This window comes from Stegostoma tigrinum, chromosome 5 (assembly GCF_030684315.1).
Source record: "Stegostoma tigrinum isolate sSteTig4 chromosome 5, sSteTig4.hap1, whole genome shotgun sequence".
In the NCBI taxonomy this organism is placed as follows: Eukaryota; Metazoa; Chordata; class Chondrichthyes; order Orectolobiformes; family Stegostomatidae; genus Stegostoma; species Stegostoma tigrinum.
Window position 1 is genome coordinate 61,399,741 of NC_081358.1, and position 19,540 is coordinate 61,419,280.

The following is a 19,540-nucleotide window of genomic DNA, read 5'->3' on the forward strand; positions in this document are numbered from 1 at the left end:
CTGAACTTCTGGATTTCTTTTTCTTTCTCTGAAAATACGTGAGTAGGATATACTTCTGTCAAAATGATGCGATTGAGATATCAAGCATTAATTAACCATTGTAAAACATTATTTTTCTTTTCAGAAATCTTGAGTAACTTTGCTGATTAAAGCACAAAAAAGGAAAAAATCTGAAATTAGTAGAGAATATGACCATAAATTTGCCGCAGATCAGTAAACTTCTGAGAAGAGAAAGATTAAGCTATGATGCATGTGGCATTAATCTGTGTACTGTTTTCAGAAACTGATAAGCCTACTGCAGTTATTTGGTTCATAAAATTAGGACAAAAATTAGAAGCATTTAGGACCTCTGGGATGCTTATTTATAGTACATTGTGGACCTTATAATGGCAATAAGAGAACTGAACATGGTAAAATATTGGTAAAATAAAAACAAAATACTATGCATGCTGGTAATCTGAAACAAAGAGAGAATATTGGAGAAACTCAGTTCTGTTAGCATCAGTGGAAAGAGAAACAGAGGTAGAGTTTCAAGTCTAGTATCACATTCCGTCAGAACTATTTGGTGTGCTTTGGTAGTTTAGTTTTCAACTTTACACAACCATCACAATTCAACTTATAGGTGTCCTCACATAAAACTTAATACAACTGTATTCATGTGCTGTTGCTTCTCTCCCCCTATATGTTGTTGATTTTGTTTAATATCATTTTAACAGTGGGTACTAGTGACATGAGTGAGTGAAATGGGTGAGAGGATTTGCTGAGTCTATCGGAATGAGCAACCTGAATCCGTGTTTATAGATACTTTGGTTAGCAACATTTGAATCAGCAATCCTTCCACTTCATTAACTTCTTTTTACCAATTCCTCTGCTAAAGGATCAGAAGGTTTTCCTATGTCAGTCTCACAGCTGTGATCTTGCCTGCTGTAGCACAAGAATTCTTCAATGTGCCTTTTCTCACATAAAATAAATAAGATGATAAGAATGAAATTCGAGTTATCAGTTAATCCATGTGTTAGTGCCAAAAGTGTTGTACTTTCATGCGTTTGTGCAATATATGGTGAATGGGGTTTTGACCAGGACAGCTATTATCATGCAGAATAGTTCTGATGCATCTACCTAGGAATCAATCTTACATAGTAAAGAAATGGATAGGATGCTATTCACAAAATTGCCAATGAGATTGATCATGGAAAGTCATGAAAGTAAAATGGCCATGGCAACTGCTAATCTCTGCTGCATTCCCAAGAATCTTGATCAGTCAGTCTACATACTGGCTCTGAGAACAAAGACTGGCAGGAAAGTGGCTTAGTGCTACATAATAATAGTAATCCAGTGCCATTAGCTAATGTTCCTGGGACATGGGTCTGAATCGTATCATGGCAGATGATGAAATTAGAATTCAATAAAATTCATTGTTGATTATTGTTTAAAAAAGAACTGGTTTACTCACGTTCTTGAGGAAAAGTAATTTGACCTACATGTCTGACTCCAGACCTGCAACAAAGTGGTTGACTCTTATCTATCCTCTACAATGACCTAGAGATTCAATCAGTTCAAGGGCAACTAGGAATGGGCAGTGACTCTCTAACCCATGCAGGGATACCTATAACAAATCCTGCAGCAATTCTATGCCAACGATGGCCCAACCACTTAACAGCCTTTTCTCTTGCTGTATGAATTGGTGTCCTTTTTTTGCATTTGTTTCTTGACACTTCATCCTGTTGAGTAGAAGATGACAAGTTTTGACTGCATGTCTCCTTTTAGGAATGCTCAAGGTCTATACTACCAACCAAATAGTTTCTGAAGTATAGTTGATTTTGTAGGTAAACGTCTTGACAATATGTGCATAGTGACAGTCACTGCAATTAGTAAATGAATGACCTGTTTTTGATGGCCCTGGTTGATGGAAGAATGTTATCCTAGGCACTTGGGGAACTCCTTGTGTTTTTTGAATAATACCATGAGATCTTTCTTACACTGGAATCAGGCGATACTGCCTCAAATTAGCAGTATTTGAAAGACAATGCACTGTTCACTCATTAATGCATTGGAATATCGGATAGATTATTTAATTCCTTGAGCTTGTATGCTTCAAAACCAAGGTTAGATTTTTCATTAGCTCAATTTGAGAGAAAACAAGTGTCATCAAATACAAAACTGGCTAAAGCCTATCTTTTTGTCCAGCTTTCTTTTCTGAACATGATTCAAGTTTAGATTTGTTCAAGTTTGATTTGTGATGGAGTCAGTTGTAAAGAGTGCAGAGATAGTTGACTGTTATTTTCAGTTGTTTTAATGATAAATTACTGTTTTAGATATATTGCATAATGTTGGCATGGCTAGTTGTCTATATTTGATTTTATGTGCCATGCTGGCTAACCAGCTGGTACTGGTCATTCTGGTGTCTTATTTATTTAACGATCTTGTAATTCTGTATTGAAAAATTATAGTACGAAGAAAATGTGTACAATGGCTTGTCTTGCATACAATTAAATTCAATGTTCGACCAAAATCTCAATTTAATAGCGTAACAGAGCAATTCTAGCAAATGGTTCAACATTTCTGAATGACACTCTATTCTTTTTGAAGCATTGTGCTGTACTATTTTACCATTGTATTCACTACAATTAAGCTTCTAAGTATCCTTTAAAGCGAATCCATTTGGTTTGCTATTTTGAAGCAAAAGTATTCAGAGGCAGTTATGCTGTTTTTGATGTTACTGTTTTTCATTTTGCCGAAATGTTTTGTTTACTAGTGCAGTTATTGTTTTCATGCAATGTTACTGTACGTTTGAAAATGCTGATGGAGCCAGCGTTATTTTATCTCACTTCTGTAACTTATTCCAGCTATCCCTAGGGGTTGTCTGACCTCATTAAGAATTTTTTACTGGCAGAGAGTTGCCATTTTAATAAAATCTCCTGCAGGAATGCTTCTCCTTCTGAAAGTGTGTACTCTTTTCTTCTTTCTCCAAACTAGGTGGAAATAGAATCCAAATCTTCAAGCTAATTTGAGAAATTCATAGATTCATCCTTTCATACAGTGCAGAAAGGACTCTTCAACCCATTGAACCTGCACCAAAATAACTACTACTAAAGGCGTGCTGATCCCAATTTCCTGTACTTGTCCCATATCCATGAGTGTTATAATATCTGAAGTGCTCATCCAAATATTTTTTTGAAGCTTTTCAAGCTCTCGGCCTGTGCTATCTTCACAGGCAGTGCATTTCAGATTCTCACCATTGTCAGAGTGAAAAACTTTTTTTCAAATCACCTCTGAATCTTCTGCCCCATATTCTAAAATAATGCCCTTTCATGACTGACCCCACAACAGAGGGGAACATCTGCTTTCTATTCAGCCTGCCCAGATCCCTCATTTTTATATACTTCAATCATGTTCCCCCTCAGTCTTTTCTGCTCTAAAGAAAACAATCCAAACCTATCTAATCCCTCCCTAAAGATTAATTTCTCCATCCCAGGCAACACCCGAGTTAACCTCCTGTACTCCAGCTGTGGCCTAACCAATACTCGGTACATCTTCAACATTACCTCCTTTCTCTTAGACTCTATACCATAACTGATGAAAATCATTGTCCCATATGCTTTCTTAACTATCCTATTCACATACTCTGCTGATTTTGGGGATCTGTGAATAATTGCCCCAAGATGTCTTCACTATTGCATTTTGGTAATACAAACGGGGACAGGACTTGTAGAATTAATAGTAGGTCCCTGGGTGGTGGTGTAGAACTGAGAGACCCAGAGGCTCAGGTACATAATTCTTGAAATTTACATCACAGGTAGACAGGGTAGTTAAGAAGGCATTTAGCAAGCTTGCCTTCATTACTGAGACCTTTAATTGTACGTGTTGGGATGTCATGTTGAAGTTATACAGGACATATTTGGGGGCTCAGTGGTTAACACTGCTGCCTCACAGCACCAGGGACCTGGGTTCAATTCCACCCTAGGACGACTGTGTGGAGTTTGCACATTCTCCCCAAGTCTGTGTGGGTTTCCTCTGGGTGCTTTCCTCCCACAGTCCAAAGATGTGCGGATTAGGTGGATTGGCCATGCTAAATTGCCCGTCGTGTTCAGGGATGCCTAGTTTAGGTGGGTTATAGTGGAGTTGGTCTGAGTGGGATGTTCTGAGAGTCGGTGTGGACTTGTTGAGTCAAAGGGCCTGTTTCTTCACTGTGGGGATTCTATGATGATGACATTGAGGCATCTTCCAGAACACTGTGTGCAGTTACGTTAACTTTTTACAGGAAGGATATTATTAAACTGGAGAGGGTGTGGCCTAGTGGTTTATGTCTCCAGACTGTTAATCCAGTGACCCAGATAACTTTCTGGGTTTGAATCCCACCACAACAGGTGGTGGAATTTGAATTCAATAAAAAAAAATCTGGAACGAAGAATCTAGTGATAACCATGAATCTGTTGCCAATTGTTGAAAAACCCATGGGGTTTACCAATGCCCTTTAGGGAAGGAAACTGCCATCCTTACTTGGTCAGGACTACATGTGATTCCAGATTGTCAGCAATATGGCTGACCCTTAGAAGACAAAGAGTGGTTGTGTATGGAAAAATTCAACATGGTGCTCAGTTACAAGTGGTGTACCACAAGGAACTGTTATAGAACATGGAACAATACAGCGCAGAACAGGCCCTTCGGCCCTCGAAGTTGCACCGACCTGTGAACTAATCTAAGCCCCTCCCCTACACTATCCCATCATTATCCATATGCTTATCCAAGGATTGTTTAAATGCTCCTATTTTCTGGGTACTCTTCTATTTGTGATTTTTGTAAATGATTTGGATGAAGGAGTGGAATGGTGGATTAGTAAGTTCGTGGATGATATGAAGGTGGGTTGCGTTGTAGACTGTGCGGAGGGCTGTTCTAGGTTACAAAGGACATTGTTAGGCCGCAGAGCTGGGCTGAGAAGTGGCAGATGGAGTTTAACCCTGAAAAGCGTGAGGTAATTCATTTTAGAAGGACAAACTTGAAAGCAGAATGCAGGGTTAACGGAAAAATTCTTGGCAGTGTGGAGGAGCAGAGGAATCTTGGGGTTTATGTCCACAGTTCCCTGAAAGCTGCCACCCAGGTCGATAGAGTTGCTAAGAAGGTGTATGGTGTGTTAACTTTCATTTAATAGAGGGATTGAATTCAAGAGCTATGAAGTTATGCTCTGGCTATACAAAGCCCTGGTTCAGCCACACCTGGAGTATTGTGCCCAGTACTGGTCGCCTCATTACAGGAAAGATGTGGAAGTGTTGGAAAAGGTACAGAGGAGATTAACCAGGATGTTGCCTGGAATGGAAGGAAGGTCTTACGAGGAAAGGTTCAGAGAGCTAGGGGATTTCCTCTTTAGAACAACGAAGGATGAGAGGTGACTTGATAGAGGTGTACAAAATGATCAGAGGTATAGATAGAGTAGACAGCCAGAGACGACTTCCTCGCATGGAGGTAGCCATTATGAGGGGACATAATTTTAAAGTGAGTGGAGTTAGATATAGGGGAGACGTCAGAGGTAGGTTCTTTACTCAGAGAGCGGTTAGGGCGTGGAATGCATTGCCAGAGTGGGTAGAGGAGTTGGCCTCATTAGGGGCCTTTAAGTGGCTATTAAATAGGCATATGGTTGATAGTATAAGGTAGGAGTGGAGGTTAGATAGACCTTAGGATTAGGGTAAAAGTTTGGCACAACATCGTGGGCCGAAGGGCCTGTACTATTTGTTCTAATGTGGTTCATTCTCAACTGCCCGATGGACAATAAATGCTGACTAATAGCAACATCCTCATCCTGTGAATGGATAAAGAAATAAAAAAGATTTACCGGGATGTTGCCAGGAATGGAGATTTTGAGTTTTAAAATGGGTAGACTGAGATTTTTTCCAGTGGAGATTAGGTGGTTGAGTGATATTGAAGTTTGAAGTTGAAATTTGTAAAAGCAATATGGAGCATAGATTAGGCGATTGGCAAAGGTAGGATGGAGGAGTTCAAAATTAGCAGGCATATTTTCAATGGGAGAGGAGAAAGATTTCAAAAGGATATGAGGAGCAACATTTTTACCCAGAATGGTTTAGGTGTGCAGTGAACTGCCAGAGTGTATCACTTCCAAAATGCATCACCTCGTATTTATCGGGTCTAAATATCGTCTGCCCATCTGACCAACTCATCTGTGTCTCCCTGTAATGTGCGGCCATCTTCTTCACTATTAATGAATCTACTAATCTTGTCAGCTGCCTAATATTCCCCCCATATTTTCATCTATATCATCTGTCATCCATGCGCTCACCTTCCCTCATCATCACATTTTCATAAAACTGACAGATTTGTTAGGCATGCTCTCTATCCGTAATTAACACAGGCCTTTCCAAGTGGTTATTAATTTGTTCCTTCAGAAGAAATATATCCATTCATTACGTTTCCATTTGTTACAGTCTCAAATTTCTCAGGAACGAACTAGTTGTCATTTCTTACAAAGTTTGCAGTAAAAGTGTCAGTGTTTCAGCGTGCTAGTGGTTGGCTTTTTGATAAAGATAAATAAAAAAAAACTCCAGAAGTTTAATATATCAAGAAGAAATCAATTAATTTGTGATACCACTGGGGTGGTGCAGAATTATGCATTTATCCATTATAAATTCAAATTGAGAGACGCAAAAATCACGAACAAAACATATAAATTGATATAGAGATAATGGTAACTGCAGATGCTGGAGAATCCAAGATAACAAAGCGCGGAGCTGAATGAACACAGCAGGCCAAGCAGCATCTTAGGAACACAAAAGGTGACATTTCAGTCCTAGACCCTTCATCAGAAAAGAGTCTAGGCCCAAAACGTCAACTTCTGTATTCCTAAGATGCTGCTTGGCCTGCTGTGTTCATCCAGCTCCACACTTTGTTACCCCTATATAAATTGATATAATCTGAATTTGATCATTCAATTTTCTGGCAGTTTTCCACTGATCATTATGCATAATTTCTTGGTATACTTAATGAGCATTAATCCTCTAATGAATGTCATTCTCAGGAAAGAAAATGAGCACACACCCATTGCCAATGCACAAAGAAGGAAATCATGTGTGTTATACATAATTGATACATGTTGAATGATTAGCTGATTGGAAATAAACAAATAAAACTTCTGGAATTTTATTTTTGTGATGCACCTTTATTATTCAAGGAAGATGCTGTTGCTGCTGGAAATTTGAAATAGCAACTGAGAATGCTGGAAGTAATCTGCTTGTCAGGTTGTAGCTGTGGAGAGAGAAGCAAGGGGTGGAATTTAAAAAGGGACCTGAGCGCCCAATGTCTGCCACTAAAAGTGACGGAAACCTGTCCAATCCCATCTCAGGAAATCAAACTTAAATTCCAACTGCGGATACCTTTCCTCAGATCTTATTTTGTAGCTTGTAAACATCTTCAGTTGTTTGCTGTTGTTCAGCTTTTTTTCCTGATATCCATTAATCCTTGAGCAACTTTGCTAGAGTTATAATTATGCTCCAGCTAATCATTCTATTTAGTTATTGATGCTCCACACAACCACACCCAAAATGTTTTGCCTGTGAGTCACACTCTGGAATCCAGTATTCCTTATTTAACCATATATTGTTATCCGTTATTTCACCCTAATATAAGTTGTTGAAAGTAAGGGAAGCTTTTTGAAGGGAACTGCTTTAAATGTAAATAAAGACAAGTTAGCTTTGTCTGCTCACTGACTGTATCACCATTAGTGTGCTTTAAACTGATAAACTCCAGTCAGCTGGCAATCATTTATAAATCAGTTATCAAAGCACCAAATCTCTAATTTTTGTATGAAGTCCCTCACTTATCCTTGAAACTTATTTGAGAGGAGTTTAGACTGGAGAACTGCTCAGGATTCATTGTGGTCCCAAATTGATGAGAGCATCAATCACTGATGTGAATCTGTATTCTCATTATCTCCAATTTGCACTCCTTTCAAGTGCAAATATTCATTTGAAGAACAGGAAATGTATAACATTATTGGACATGTAACAATGTAATGTATGGACCAACTTCAAAAGCGTTAAATGTTGTAATATCCAGCCTGAAATAAAGTTTGTATTTATAACTATGTATTGTAGCACATAATGTAGTTACTAATAATGTAATTACTTTCTGCTTACCAGCTTTATTTATTAGATATTGCTTTTTTCTAATGTTAATTATAGTTATGTTTCTCTTTTATTTTATTTTTAGCAGCACGTACCATATAGTTTATCCTCTCTATCGAGAAGATGCAATAAGGTTACTTCGTTCCCAAAAGATGAACCGCACATACTCTGAGGGTGCTTACAATATTCTTGAGAGGTACTAAAACTGACATTGGTCTCGCTTTGTAAGAGCTATTAGTCTGCTGATGCCAAAGAGATATCTTTACTCAACTGTGCGATGCAGTTGAAAGTATTTCCTAACGCGTTACATAGTGTAGTGGTTAAACATACGGTAGTGCAGTGGTTGTGCTATCAGATTAATAATACTGAAGCCTAGACTGATAATTCACATATCATTATGGCCTTCTTCAGAGTTTGAATTTGTTTTTTCTGATAAAATTGTGAATTTATTAGATTGCTACAAGCCATTTGGTTCCTCACTGTTCTTTTGGTAGTTGAAACCTACTGGTCTTGCTTGCTCTGTCTACCATGTGATAGCGACCCTATATTAATGTGATTGTGTTAAAAGTTTTTTGAAGTGGCCTAGCAAACCATTCTTTTTCAGGAAAATTGGGAATGGCAATAATTCTTATCCTTGGTGTTGATGTCTGTGTCCTGAGATTGAAGAAATAAAATTTGCTCCCATTACAATTAGAGCATAAAGTCACTCAGTATTTGTGTTTCTTTTTAATGCTCTCATTGAAGGAGAGATAACTGAAAATCAAATAAGTAATTCCAGACCAAGAAATTAAAACAAAATAACTTTTCTAGGAGCAACAAAATCCAATTTTGTCAGCTGAGAGTACCCTGAGGTATTTTTCTGTATTTTAACATGTTGTTCACTTAAAATAAAATGTAAGTTTAATTATTTCTTTCTTGATAGTAAAAAAAAATTATCTTTTAAAGTTGTACCTCAATATTCATTATGCCAATGTGCAAAACTCATCTGTTGCTTGATGTACACTGGGGAACATTGGTCCTTTTTTCCAAAACCTATCTAGGTTTTTTACCGAAATAGAGGACAGTGGTTGAATGGTCATCAGTGTTTTTGCTCCAATTAATCTCATAACATGTAGAAATCATCATGTACTGGAAATTATCAAATACAGTGCTGAAAAGAACTTCTTGACAACACTTGAATGGTGGGCATGCTCTACTGGCCTCACTACAAGCAGTTTGTAGTATCTAAAAAGCAAATCGTTGGCCTACAAAACCAAATGCATTTTAGAGTCAATACAGAAAAATGTATTCCGTGTTATTCTTGCCTTTTTTTGTTGGAACTACAAAGTTGATTGACCTCCAAGGATAAATGGTTCCAATAAGTTGCCAGGTACTGAAAACACTTGGAGTACTCTGAATGCCTGTCCAATTGTGATCAAAGGCCCATCAGTGGTTAGAGTAATGCCCAATTGAGATTTCTACTTTGGATTTTATTGATATGCTCTCTCCAAGTTAGCATCGTCAATGATATTGGAATAAGGTCTCTGTGTTGCTTATCCCTTTGCTTATCAACAGTGACTCTACCCAGTGATTTTGCAATTGAAATTCAATCCTTCGAGTTTTCTACTTCAGACTTTTGTCAGAGTTTGACCTTGAAGTTTTTAACTGAGCATCCACTGTTTCAAAATTATGTTGTTTCCTAATATGGGCCTATATTCATTGAAGACAATTGTCTGACATAAAATGGTTCAACTTCGCAATCCAGCTATTAATCTCTTTCGGAGATTATATGTTAAGGAAAAGTATACAGTTAATGGCAGGACCCTGAACAGCACTGATGTACGGAGCAATCTTGCTGTTCAAGTCCATAGCTCCCTGAAAGTGGCTGCGTACGTAGATAGGTTTGGAAAAGAAGGTGTATGGTATGCTTGTGTTATTGATCAGGGAATTAAGTGCAGGAGTCTGGATGTCATGTTGCAGCTTTGTAAGACTCTGGTTAGGCTACTTAGAGTATTGTGTTCAGTTCTGGTTGCCATATTGCAGGAATGATATGAAGGCTTTGTAGAGGGTGCAGAAGATGTTTATCAGGATGCTGCTTCAATTAGAGTGTATGAGCTATAAGGAGAGGGCAGAAAAACATGGGTTGGTTTCTCCAGAGGGCAGAGGCTGAGGGGACACTTGATCGAAGCCTATAACATTATGAGATGCATAAATAGGGTTGAAGATCAGAATTTTTTTTATATTAGATTCCCTACAGTGTGGAAATAGGCCCTTCGGCCCAACAAGCCCACACCGCCTCTTGGAGCATCCCACCCACACCCATCTCCCTATAACCCACGCACCCCTGAACACTATGGGCAATTTAGCACAGCCAATCCACCTAGCCTGCACATCTTTGGACTGTGGGAGGAAACTGGAGCACCCGGAGAAAACCTGTGCAAACTCCACACAGAAAGTTACCCGATGCTGGAGTCGAACCCGGGTCCCTGGCGCTGTGAGGTTGCAGTGCTAACCACTGAGCCACCGTGCCACCCTTAACTTAATTTGGCATCATGTTCGGCACAACATCATGGGCCGGAAGGCCCGTTGCAGTGCTATGTTCTGTGATTATTTCGTAAAATTGTTACATGGAAATGCTCAACAAATCTTGCAGCCTACATAAGGCAAATTACAAACTTAAGAGGCAGAATATTCCCACACTGAGGGAAATGGATTGGGAGGTGGGTGAGTTAAAATCCCATGTGTTGCCACCATTATTCATTGTTACCTTTGAGCGGCCCCATCGCTGGGTAGACACTGCACGTTGGTAGCAGACAGGCAGCTAAACCTGCTATGAAGATCATTAATAGCTTCTATTTTTGGAGGGTTTTTAATTTTTCGAAAATAATAGAGCTTCACAGCTTCACCAGTTACAAGGAGCAGAAGCTCAGTTGCAGATTATGTTAGCTAGAGTCTAGCACCTTTGTGAGCACCAACATTGCAGTACGGTGAGAATGAGAATTTATTAAGCTTGGGAGTAACAAGCTGGTATATGGGCGGACTTAAAGGAAAAATGTGTTGGAGACTTAAAGGTTGGTGAGTCTGAAATACATGTAATGGAGACAGTGTGAAGGAGAGGCCTAAAGAGGTAAACACAGCAAGTTACAGTCGGTCTTGTATTCTTTGGATTTGAAACCTTCAGAGAAAATGGACATGAGAGAGTGAATGATGTGCACCCACAGAGAACAGAGCTGCCTGCTAGTAGGAGTTTACTGAATGAAACTCTGTTTCTTGCAAGTATCAAAACATCAGAGATCTGAAGACCTCTTCAGGGAGGTCGTCATTGATTTGTGATGGGGGAGGATCTCAGCTGAAGAGAAAATGGTTCTCAGTAGGTATGAATGTCGCAGTTTGCGCCAGGATCATTTGAGGATATTTTCTGGATTTTCCAGTCTGCTGTCCAATGCTGCACCAGGGTAGTGCATTTAGTTCCAGATGCCAGGGCCTTATACACTGCCTGACCAACTTGCGAAGCTGAAGACAAGGCTCCTTGCTCCTGTGCAGAATATGGCAGAAGAGACATTCAAGAGCTGCCATGAAACAACCTGATCAGATCATAGGATGTTTGCAAGTGTTGTTTAGATGCCTGTGCAGAACTAGTGCAGCTCTTCTGTATGTTCTATTGAAGGTCTGTTGCATCAGTATGATTTATTGTACTCTGCAGAACTTTGCTAGCAGGAATCAAAACTTTGGAGCCAAGGAAATGTTTTGTGGGCAAGACCTTGCTTGATGGAGGAGGAAGAGGCATTGACCGATCCGGCAAGCAATGACAAAGCAAAAGAGGGACCTCGGGCAAATGCAATAACATAACATCAGGCAGGCTCTTCAAAGCAGTCACTTAAGAAAGAAGTTCCTCTGCAACCTTCATTAAGTATCTATGTAGACACTTCAGCCTTCTTGCTGCTTTAACTTGTTGACTTTCACTTTCATGCCTTTACCATCTCATCAGTCTTACCATGACATTAGCCCAAGGCATACTTAATACATTGACCTGCTAGGATCCAGAGCTTTTCAGTACGTATACTGTAGAAGACTGACAACTACAGTGACTTTTATAATGCAGAAATGAGTAAAGACGACATTATGTGGTGTTACGTATTGTTGTGAAAGGGCTTTAGAACTCTGGAGCAACATACCAACAATGTAGCTGAGCTTTTCCTCGTTGTGCATAAATAGCACAGTGTTGGCTGAGTTAAAAATTAAGAGAGAAACAGACAGAAAGCTAGCCTGATGCCGAGCCATGTGAATGTTTCAAACATTTACGGAGGACTATGTTGAGTCAACCGACTTTCATTAGGCAGTAGAATTTATGGAATTGCCTTTCAATAACATGGACAATAAAATTAGAGCTTCTTATAAATCTGTGTACCATGTATTCTATTATTTAAACCTGACATGTAAAAAACAATATTATAAAGAAGCATAAATGTGAAGACAGTTCTTGACCTTGTCTTCTCCTCAACCAGACTCCCCTTGTATGCAAACATATGAATTAGAGGCAGGGATAGGCCAGTCAGCCCCTTGAGCCTGCTGTGCCATTCAAAAAAAACCATATTCGTGCCTACCCCTCATAATGTTTCAATCCTTTGCTCAGCAAGAATCAATGCACCTCAGCCAAACAAATGTTCAAAAGATTCTGTTCCTCTGCGTTTTCAGGAAAAGGGTAGCAAAGATGCATGAACCTCTGAAGAAAATTTGCCTCTTCTCTGTTTTAAATAGATGACGCCTGATTTTTAAGCAGTGATCCCTAGTTCTAGATTCTCCCTTTAGAGAAAATGTTCTCTCCACATCTAACCTGTCAAGCCCACTCAGGCTTTTATGTTACAATCAAGTTATCCCTTATTCTTTTAAATTCCAATGGATGCAAACCTGACTTGTCCAAGCGTTCCACTTATTCTAGGTATTATTCTCGTGAACCTTTTCTGAACTGCCACCAACACATTTGCATCCTTCCTTAAATGAGGTGACTAATACTGTGGATGGTACTCCAGGTGTGATGTCAATAATGTCCTGTTTAACTGAAACATAACATCCCTACTATTGTATTCATTTTCCCTTGTGATAAATGATAACATTTTATTAGCTTTCCTAATTACTTGCTGTACATATTTGTGAACTGGAATTTTGCAATTCATGCAAAACTCCTGTATTCCACTGCCTGTCAGAGGTCTGTAAACTCTCACCATTTAGATAACATGCTTTTTATTCTTCCTGCTATTTCATATTTTCCCATATAATACTCCATTTGTGATTTTTGCCTGCTGATAAACTATCTGTATCGTTTTTGTAACTTTGCTGTGTCCTCTTCACAACTTACTTTCCTACCCATCTTTGTGTTGTCAGAAAATTTGGCAACCATACCTTTAATCATTTCATGTGTCATTTATAGTAAGTGTAAACAGGTAAGGCTCTGGTACTAATTCCTGTTGGACACCACTCATTACATCTCGCCAACCTGAAACAAAAATCCTTTTATGCCTGCTTTCTGTTCTTGTTGGCTAGCCAATCTTATGTCTGTGCTAATATGCTCAGACTACACCATGAGCTTTTAATTTTCACAATAAACATATTGAATGCCATCTGTAAGCCTAAGTAGAGTACATACAGGTCTCCTTCATCACCAGCACAATACCTCCTCAAGGAACTTAAATAGATTTTTCAGGCGTGATTTCTCTTTCACAAATCATGTTGACTGTACCTCATTATCTTGAACTTATCCCAATGCACTACTATAAATTATCAAGTAATAGCTCCTAACGGTTTCCTTAAAACAGATGTTAAGCTAACTGGCATGTAGGTTGCTGCTTTCTGTCTCCTTCCCTTTTTGAGTAAGGGAGATACATTCACTATATTCATACCTAATGTCGATGCCCCTAAATAAAGGGAGTCTGGAAAATTAAGACCAACACATCGATCATCGCAGTAGCCACTTGTTTTAAGACCCAAAGATGATGTACTTTACGACCTGAAAAAAGAAACCTGGAGATCTAAGCAGAAACTAAAGACTTAACATCAAAGATTAGAAATACTCCAATCTTACTCATCAATCTGCTGCTTTACATTGGCAAAACCCAACCTAATATCTTTTTCCCTTTCTTTGCTGGACAGGGTGGCATGGTGGCTCAGTGGTTAGCACTGCTGCCTCACAGGGCCAGGGACCTGGATTCAGTTCTATCGCCGAGTGACTCTGTGTAGAGTTTGTATATTCTCCAGATGCCTGCGTGGGTTTCCTCCAGGTGCTCCAGTTTCCCCTCTCAGTTCAAAGATACGCAGGCCAGGTGGATTGGCCATGCTACATTGCCCGTAGTGTTCAGGGATGTGGCGATTAGGTGGATTATAGGGGGATGGGCCCAAGGGCCTGTTTCCACACTGTAGGGATTCTGTGATCTATGATCTCTTCTACGATCATTTTAGAACACTCAACATCAGTGGTCTAATGTAAGTTGCACTTAAGTTGTCTGCTTGTATATATCCAATCCAAAAAAATGTGCTTATCTGAGTCAGTAATGAGAAATCCTGTTTCAGCATGTTCTTAATTTGGCAACTCTTTCCATGCCCCTTGATGATAAACCTGATCAAAGGTCATGACTGTAGCATTTTAAAATTTCACAAGTTAAAGTTTTAGATGTTTTCTTACTCAGCAAATTATCATTCTTAGTTACGTGGAGAGGATCCTGATTCTGACTGCTTAGAGCAGACCTAGCACTGATATGAGAGGTTGCCCTTTACTGCCTGTTCTGCGAACCCCTGACTGAAAGCTTTCCCCCTTCACTTGACAGGCCTGCTGGCAAACATGACAAGCTTTCTGGCTTTGTGTCTGTGCTAAATAGCAAGGCAAGACACCAGCATTATGAGACCGATGTCTCGGGCTGAGGGGGGAATTACAAAAGGTCAAAGTGGGGATGCTGTAGATAGTGCTCACTCACTCTGAGCCTATAACAGTGCCTGGAGATTCAGCCTGGCCCAGGTCATGAGCTGGATGTATGTTCTTGCTGCAACATTATAATGGTAGTTGCTGATGCATCACTAAAATGCAGAAGAATAGTACAAGTGGATCAGGGATGTGCCATGACAGGTGCCATATGTCAATTTCAACTGTCTGCGATGTGCAGTGTGTTTGGCTGTTTAACATGGACCAAGCCCTGAGATGTTAGTGTCCAGTGTTCAACATTAAGGTCATTGAGACTACGTGATGACCTGAATCTGCCAGGTGCTCACTCTGCTTTTTGTGTTAAGTTTTACTGACATTGTGGTTGTTTGGCAAGTTTGGTAACAAAACAAATCCGAATATAAATGTGGTAGATTGATCATTTAACAAGCAGTAATCACTGTCATAAGATAACACGGTGTGAAGCTTGATGAACACAGCGGGCCAAGCAGCATCAGAGGAGCAGAAAACTTGACATTTCGGGTCAGGACCCTTCTTCAGAAATGGGGAGGTGGGGAGGGGATTCTGAAATAAATAGGGACAGGCAGATAGAAGATGGATAAAGGAGAAGATAGGGTGAGAGGTGACAGACAGGCCAAAGAGATGGGATTAGAACCAGTGAAGGTGAATGTCGGTGGGGAGTTGGGGGAGGGGGGGAAATAGGTCAGTCCAGGGAGGATGGACAGGTGGGGGGGTGGGATGAGGTTAGTGGGTAGGGGATGAGCGTGGGGCTTGAGGTGGGAGGAATGGTCAGGGAGGTGGGGACTAGCTGGGCTGGTTTTGGGATGCTGTTGGGGGAGGGGAGATTTTGAAGTTTGTGAAATCCACATTGATACCCTTGGGCTGCAGAGTTCCGAAGCGAAATATGAGATGCTGTTCCTGCATCTTTCGGTTGGCACCATTGTGGCAATGCAGGAGGCTCAGGATGGATATGTCGTCTGAGGAGTTGTGGGGGCGGGGATTGAAATGGTTCGCGATTGGGAGGTGTAGTTGTTTGTTGTGAACAGAGTGTAGGTGTTCCGCAAAGCAGCCCCCAAGCCTCTGTTTGTTTTCCCCGATGTAGAGGAGTCATATGTCAGTTGGCATATTGCCTCTCCCTTGTGACAACCTTGCCATGCCACTTGTAAAAGCATAAAAGATGGTGTTAGTTGCTTACAGAGAGTTGGGCTTTGATGGACTTATTATACTATTTCTGCCACACATCTTGCCATGGTCCAAGTCAATGCCTGTAAGATTCTGCCCTTTTTCTTATTTTACTCCTGCTTGGTAAGGATAGAGCAAAAGCCATACCTTTGTGCTTCTTGCTTAGAGAAGTGACCCAATCTGCATCTCTGCTTTATTCTTCCACTGCTTTTATGGTTGTGTTCAAAAACTACAGTGAATAGACATCATTCATGATAGTGCAGTACGACTCAGCCATTTCACTTTAAATATCTATTGGGAGCTTTGCCGCTTGTTAGAAATAAGAATGCTTTCTTTGTATTCACATCTGAAGAGATCAAGTTTAAACCTCTGCAACCATATTTTATACTCTGATATACAAATCGTGAATTCAACAGCATATGACTTTCCAAAATTGAAAAAGGTTTTATTGTAAATTCATCATATAGTGCAAACATCAGTTTTCACCTTTCCCTTCTGGAAACTCTCCCTGTCCAGAAGCCACTGTCCCACAGGGAAAACACTCAACTCTTAGATATTTTTAACCAATCTGTTCAGACAATTTAATATACATGTCTGTAACATTTGGGACTTGAACCTAGGTCTTTCATTCTTCACAGTGTGAACAGTGTCTCTGTGCCACAAGAACCACAAATGTAAGCATTTTTAATCTGTTCAGATGTTTTGTGATGCATCCCTGGAGCAGATGAGCCTTGAAACTGCACCTTCTGACTCAGGGATAGGGACACTCCACTGCACCACAAGGGCTCAGCTTTTATAATACAAAAGTCCAATGAACATTACTGTCAGTGTTCTCTAGAGCTGATCTGTTTGAACCCTAAAATGACCTGCATTGTACTAGTTTGCAGCAGGGTGCTGCTTCCCCTTTACATATGATATCTGTTTCTGACATGCAAGTATTTCACCAGCTCACCTGCCTGCTTCCCTGTGAGTCAGCCTTGAAAAATTCCTCATCATCTGCACTCATCATGCAGCCGTGCCACAGATTTGTGTTCCAAAGTCAGAACTTCTCATTTTGACAGAATTCTATGCAGTTTTTCAGGTTTCTGGCCTTTCATCATAACTGGGACAGGTTATAACTTCAACACATTTTCAGCAAGTACCATGGGGAAATATGATAAAAAGGAAGTTCTGTAATTGGGTAGAAGGCAAACAAATTAAATAACGATTGAGTTGGTAGTACAGGACTAATGGGAGTGGGACATGTAAAGAAGCAACAGGTTCATCTGGAGAAGGTACGAATGGCAGAATGAAGAATAGCTGCTAACCAAAAGCAAGAGAAAATTGAAAGTGAAAACAAAACTTGCCAAGAGAAAGCAAACAAAAATGGGGTCTGAAATGATCATATCCCGTATTGCACTCGAGAGTCAAAAACTATAAAATGCTTAATTCGAAGATGGTGTGTCATTCCTCAGACTTGCATTGAGCTCCATTGAAATAGCCAGCAATACCAACTGCAGTCCTTTGTCTCAAGGATACTTCTTCCTTGGAAATGACTCTGTTTATGTCTGATATGTTAGTGTTTGATGTGGGTTCCCAGTAGTCTAAAGAGCTCTGTCTTCGACTTCAGACTGTCCTACTATGCAGGCATCAGTTAACAGCTGGTAATGGTTTGTTGTTGGTTCCAGCCCTACCCTGTTTCCTTCAGCATTCTTTCTCACTGACTGACTGACTGTTTTTACTTATTAAAGGGTTTTAACACCATCTTTAAGCAGTTTGTGTCTTTCCATTTCATGATCAATACTTTTCTAAGGTGATGTTGATGTTTTGAGGCCTTGATATAACATCACAAATTGACCAAATTTCTTATTGGTTTTGAGCATATTGTTGGACCTAATGTCACAATTCACCATATTCTAAACCAGTACATTGGATATGTTGGTGTATCTATTAATCAATGTCAGATTTTGGAATAAATTCCCTCCAAGATATGGGAAGTGACAGATATTTTCTGATATTTCACCCCAAATCACAGTTGAAAATATGTTCATATATAAAAGCTTACATTATTTACAGGTTAAACATTTGTCATTTTTCATAATCCTTTCTGTGAAGGAAAAAATCTGTGTAATGTTAGATATCTTGTAGTATTTGTTAATAACTTAATTGTGCAAAAACATTTGAATGCAATCTGCTTCTTATGTACTATATTTATGTGTAGGCAATTAAACGTGTTAAAAACTTCCAGTTTTTGATCATCTAATGCTTATATCATGTTTGCTACATATAACTTTTCTTTGTGTGCGTCCATTTAAAATGCATTGCCACTTGTTTCTTTGTTTCTGTACTTCTCCATCAGGAGGATTAGGCAACAGAGGAGAGTACCCAGTGTTTGCTTTGATGGTGGCACTGCCCATCATCCAGACAGGTACATCACAGTTTAAGCTGCATATGTTTAAAGAGAGTGTCTCACCTACCTGATGGCCATGGCTGGGAAGTTGTGACTATGTTATACCTGTAACTTCCTGCACACCCTAGCAGCAATGACACAGTAATATTTGTAACAGTTTTTAAAAATTAACTTCTGAATTGTTTGTAAAAGAAAAGTACGAAAGTACAACTCACGAGGAGCTTGAACAGTTTATCCACTTCACCAACACCTTCCACCCCAACCTTAAGTTCATCTGGACCATCTCTGATACCTCTCTCTCCTTCCTGGACCTCTTGTTTCCATCTCTGGCAACCACCTGGAAACGGATATCCATTTCAAGCTCACCGACTCCCGCAACTACCTAGAATACACCTCCTCCCATCCGCCTTCCTGCAAAAATGCCATCCCCTGTTCCCAATTCCTTCACCTCCACCACATCTGCTCTCAGGAAGAGGCATTCCACTCCCGAACATCTCAGAAGTCCTCATTTTTCAAGAACCGTAACATTCTTTCCCCCCCACCCCTGCCATCAGTGGTCAAGAACACCCTCGATCGTGTCTCCTGCTTTTCCCACAACTCATCCCTCACACCCCCCCCCCCCCCCCCCCCCCCCCCCCCCCCCCCGTAATAACAACTAAAACAGAATCCCCCTCGTCCTCACGTACCACCCCACCAACCTCTGGAACCAACGCATCATTCTCTGAAACTTCCGCCATCTGCAATCCGACTCCACCACCAAAAACATTTTTCCCTCCCCACCTTTCGCTGCTTTCTGGAGGGACCACTCTCTCTGTGACTCCCTTGTCCGCTCCACACTCCCCTCCAGCCCCACCACACCTGGCACCTTCCCCTGCAACCGCAGGAAGTGCTACACCTGCCCCTGCACCTCCCCTCTCACCTCCATCCCAAACC

The 19,540-nt window shown here is 40.3% G+C and overlaps 1 protein-coding gene across 6 annotated transcripts in view; it reads left to right on the forward strand.

Annotated features, from left to right (window-relative positions):
* The window catches only part of rims2a (regulating synaptic membrane exocytosis 2a), a 908,436-nt gene that overhangs the window by 599,227 nt on the left and 289,669 nt on the right, over positions 1–19,540 (forward strand). The window contains exons 22-23 of one of the 6 annotated variants that reach the window (XM_059646025.1): positions 8,215–8,325; positions 18,557–18,625. The exons of the other annotated variants lie outside the window; for them this stretch is intronic. Of the exons in view, the coding sequence (XP_059502008.1) occupies positions 8,215–8,325; positions 18,557–18,625 (180 nt within the window). The remainder of the gene's footprint in view (positions 1–8,214; positions 8,326–18,556; positions 18,626–19,540) is intronic. 6 annotated transcript variants of the gene reach the window in all.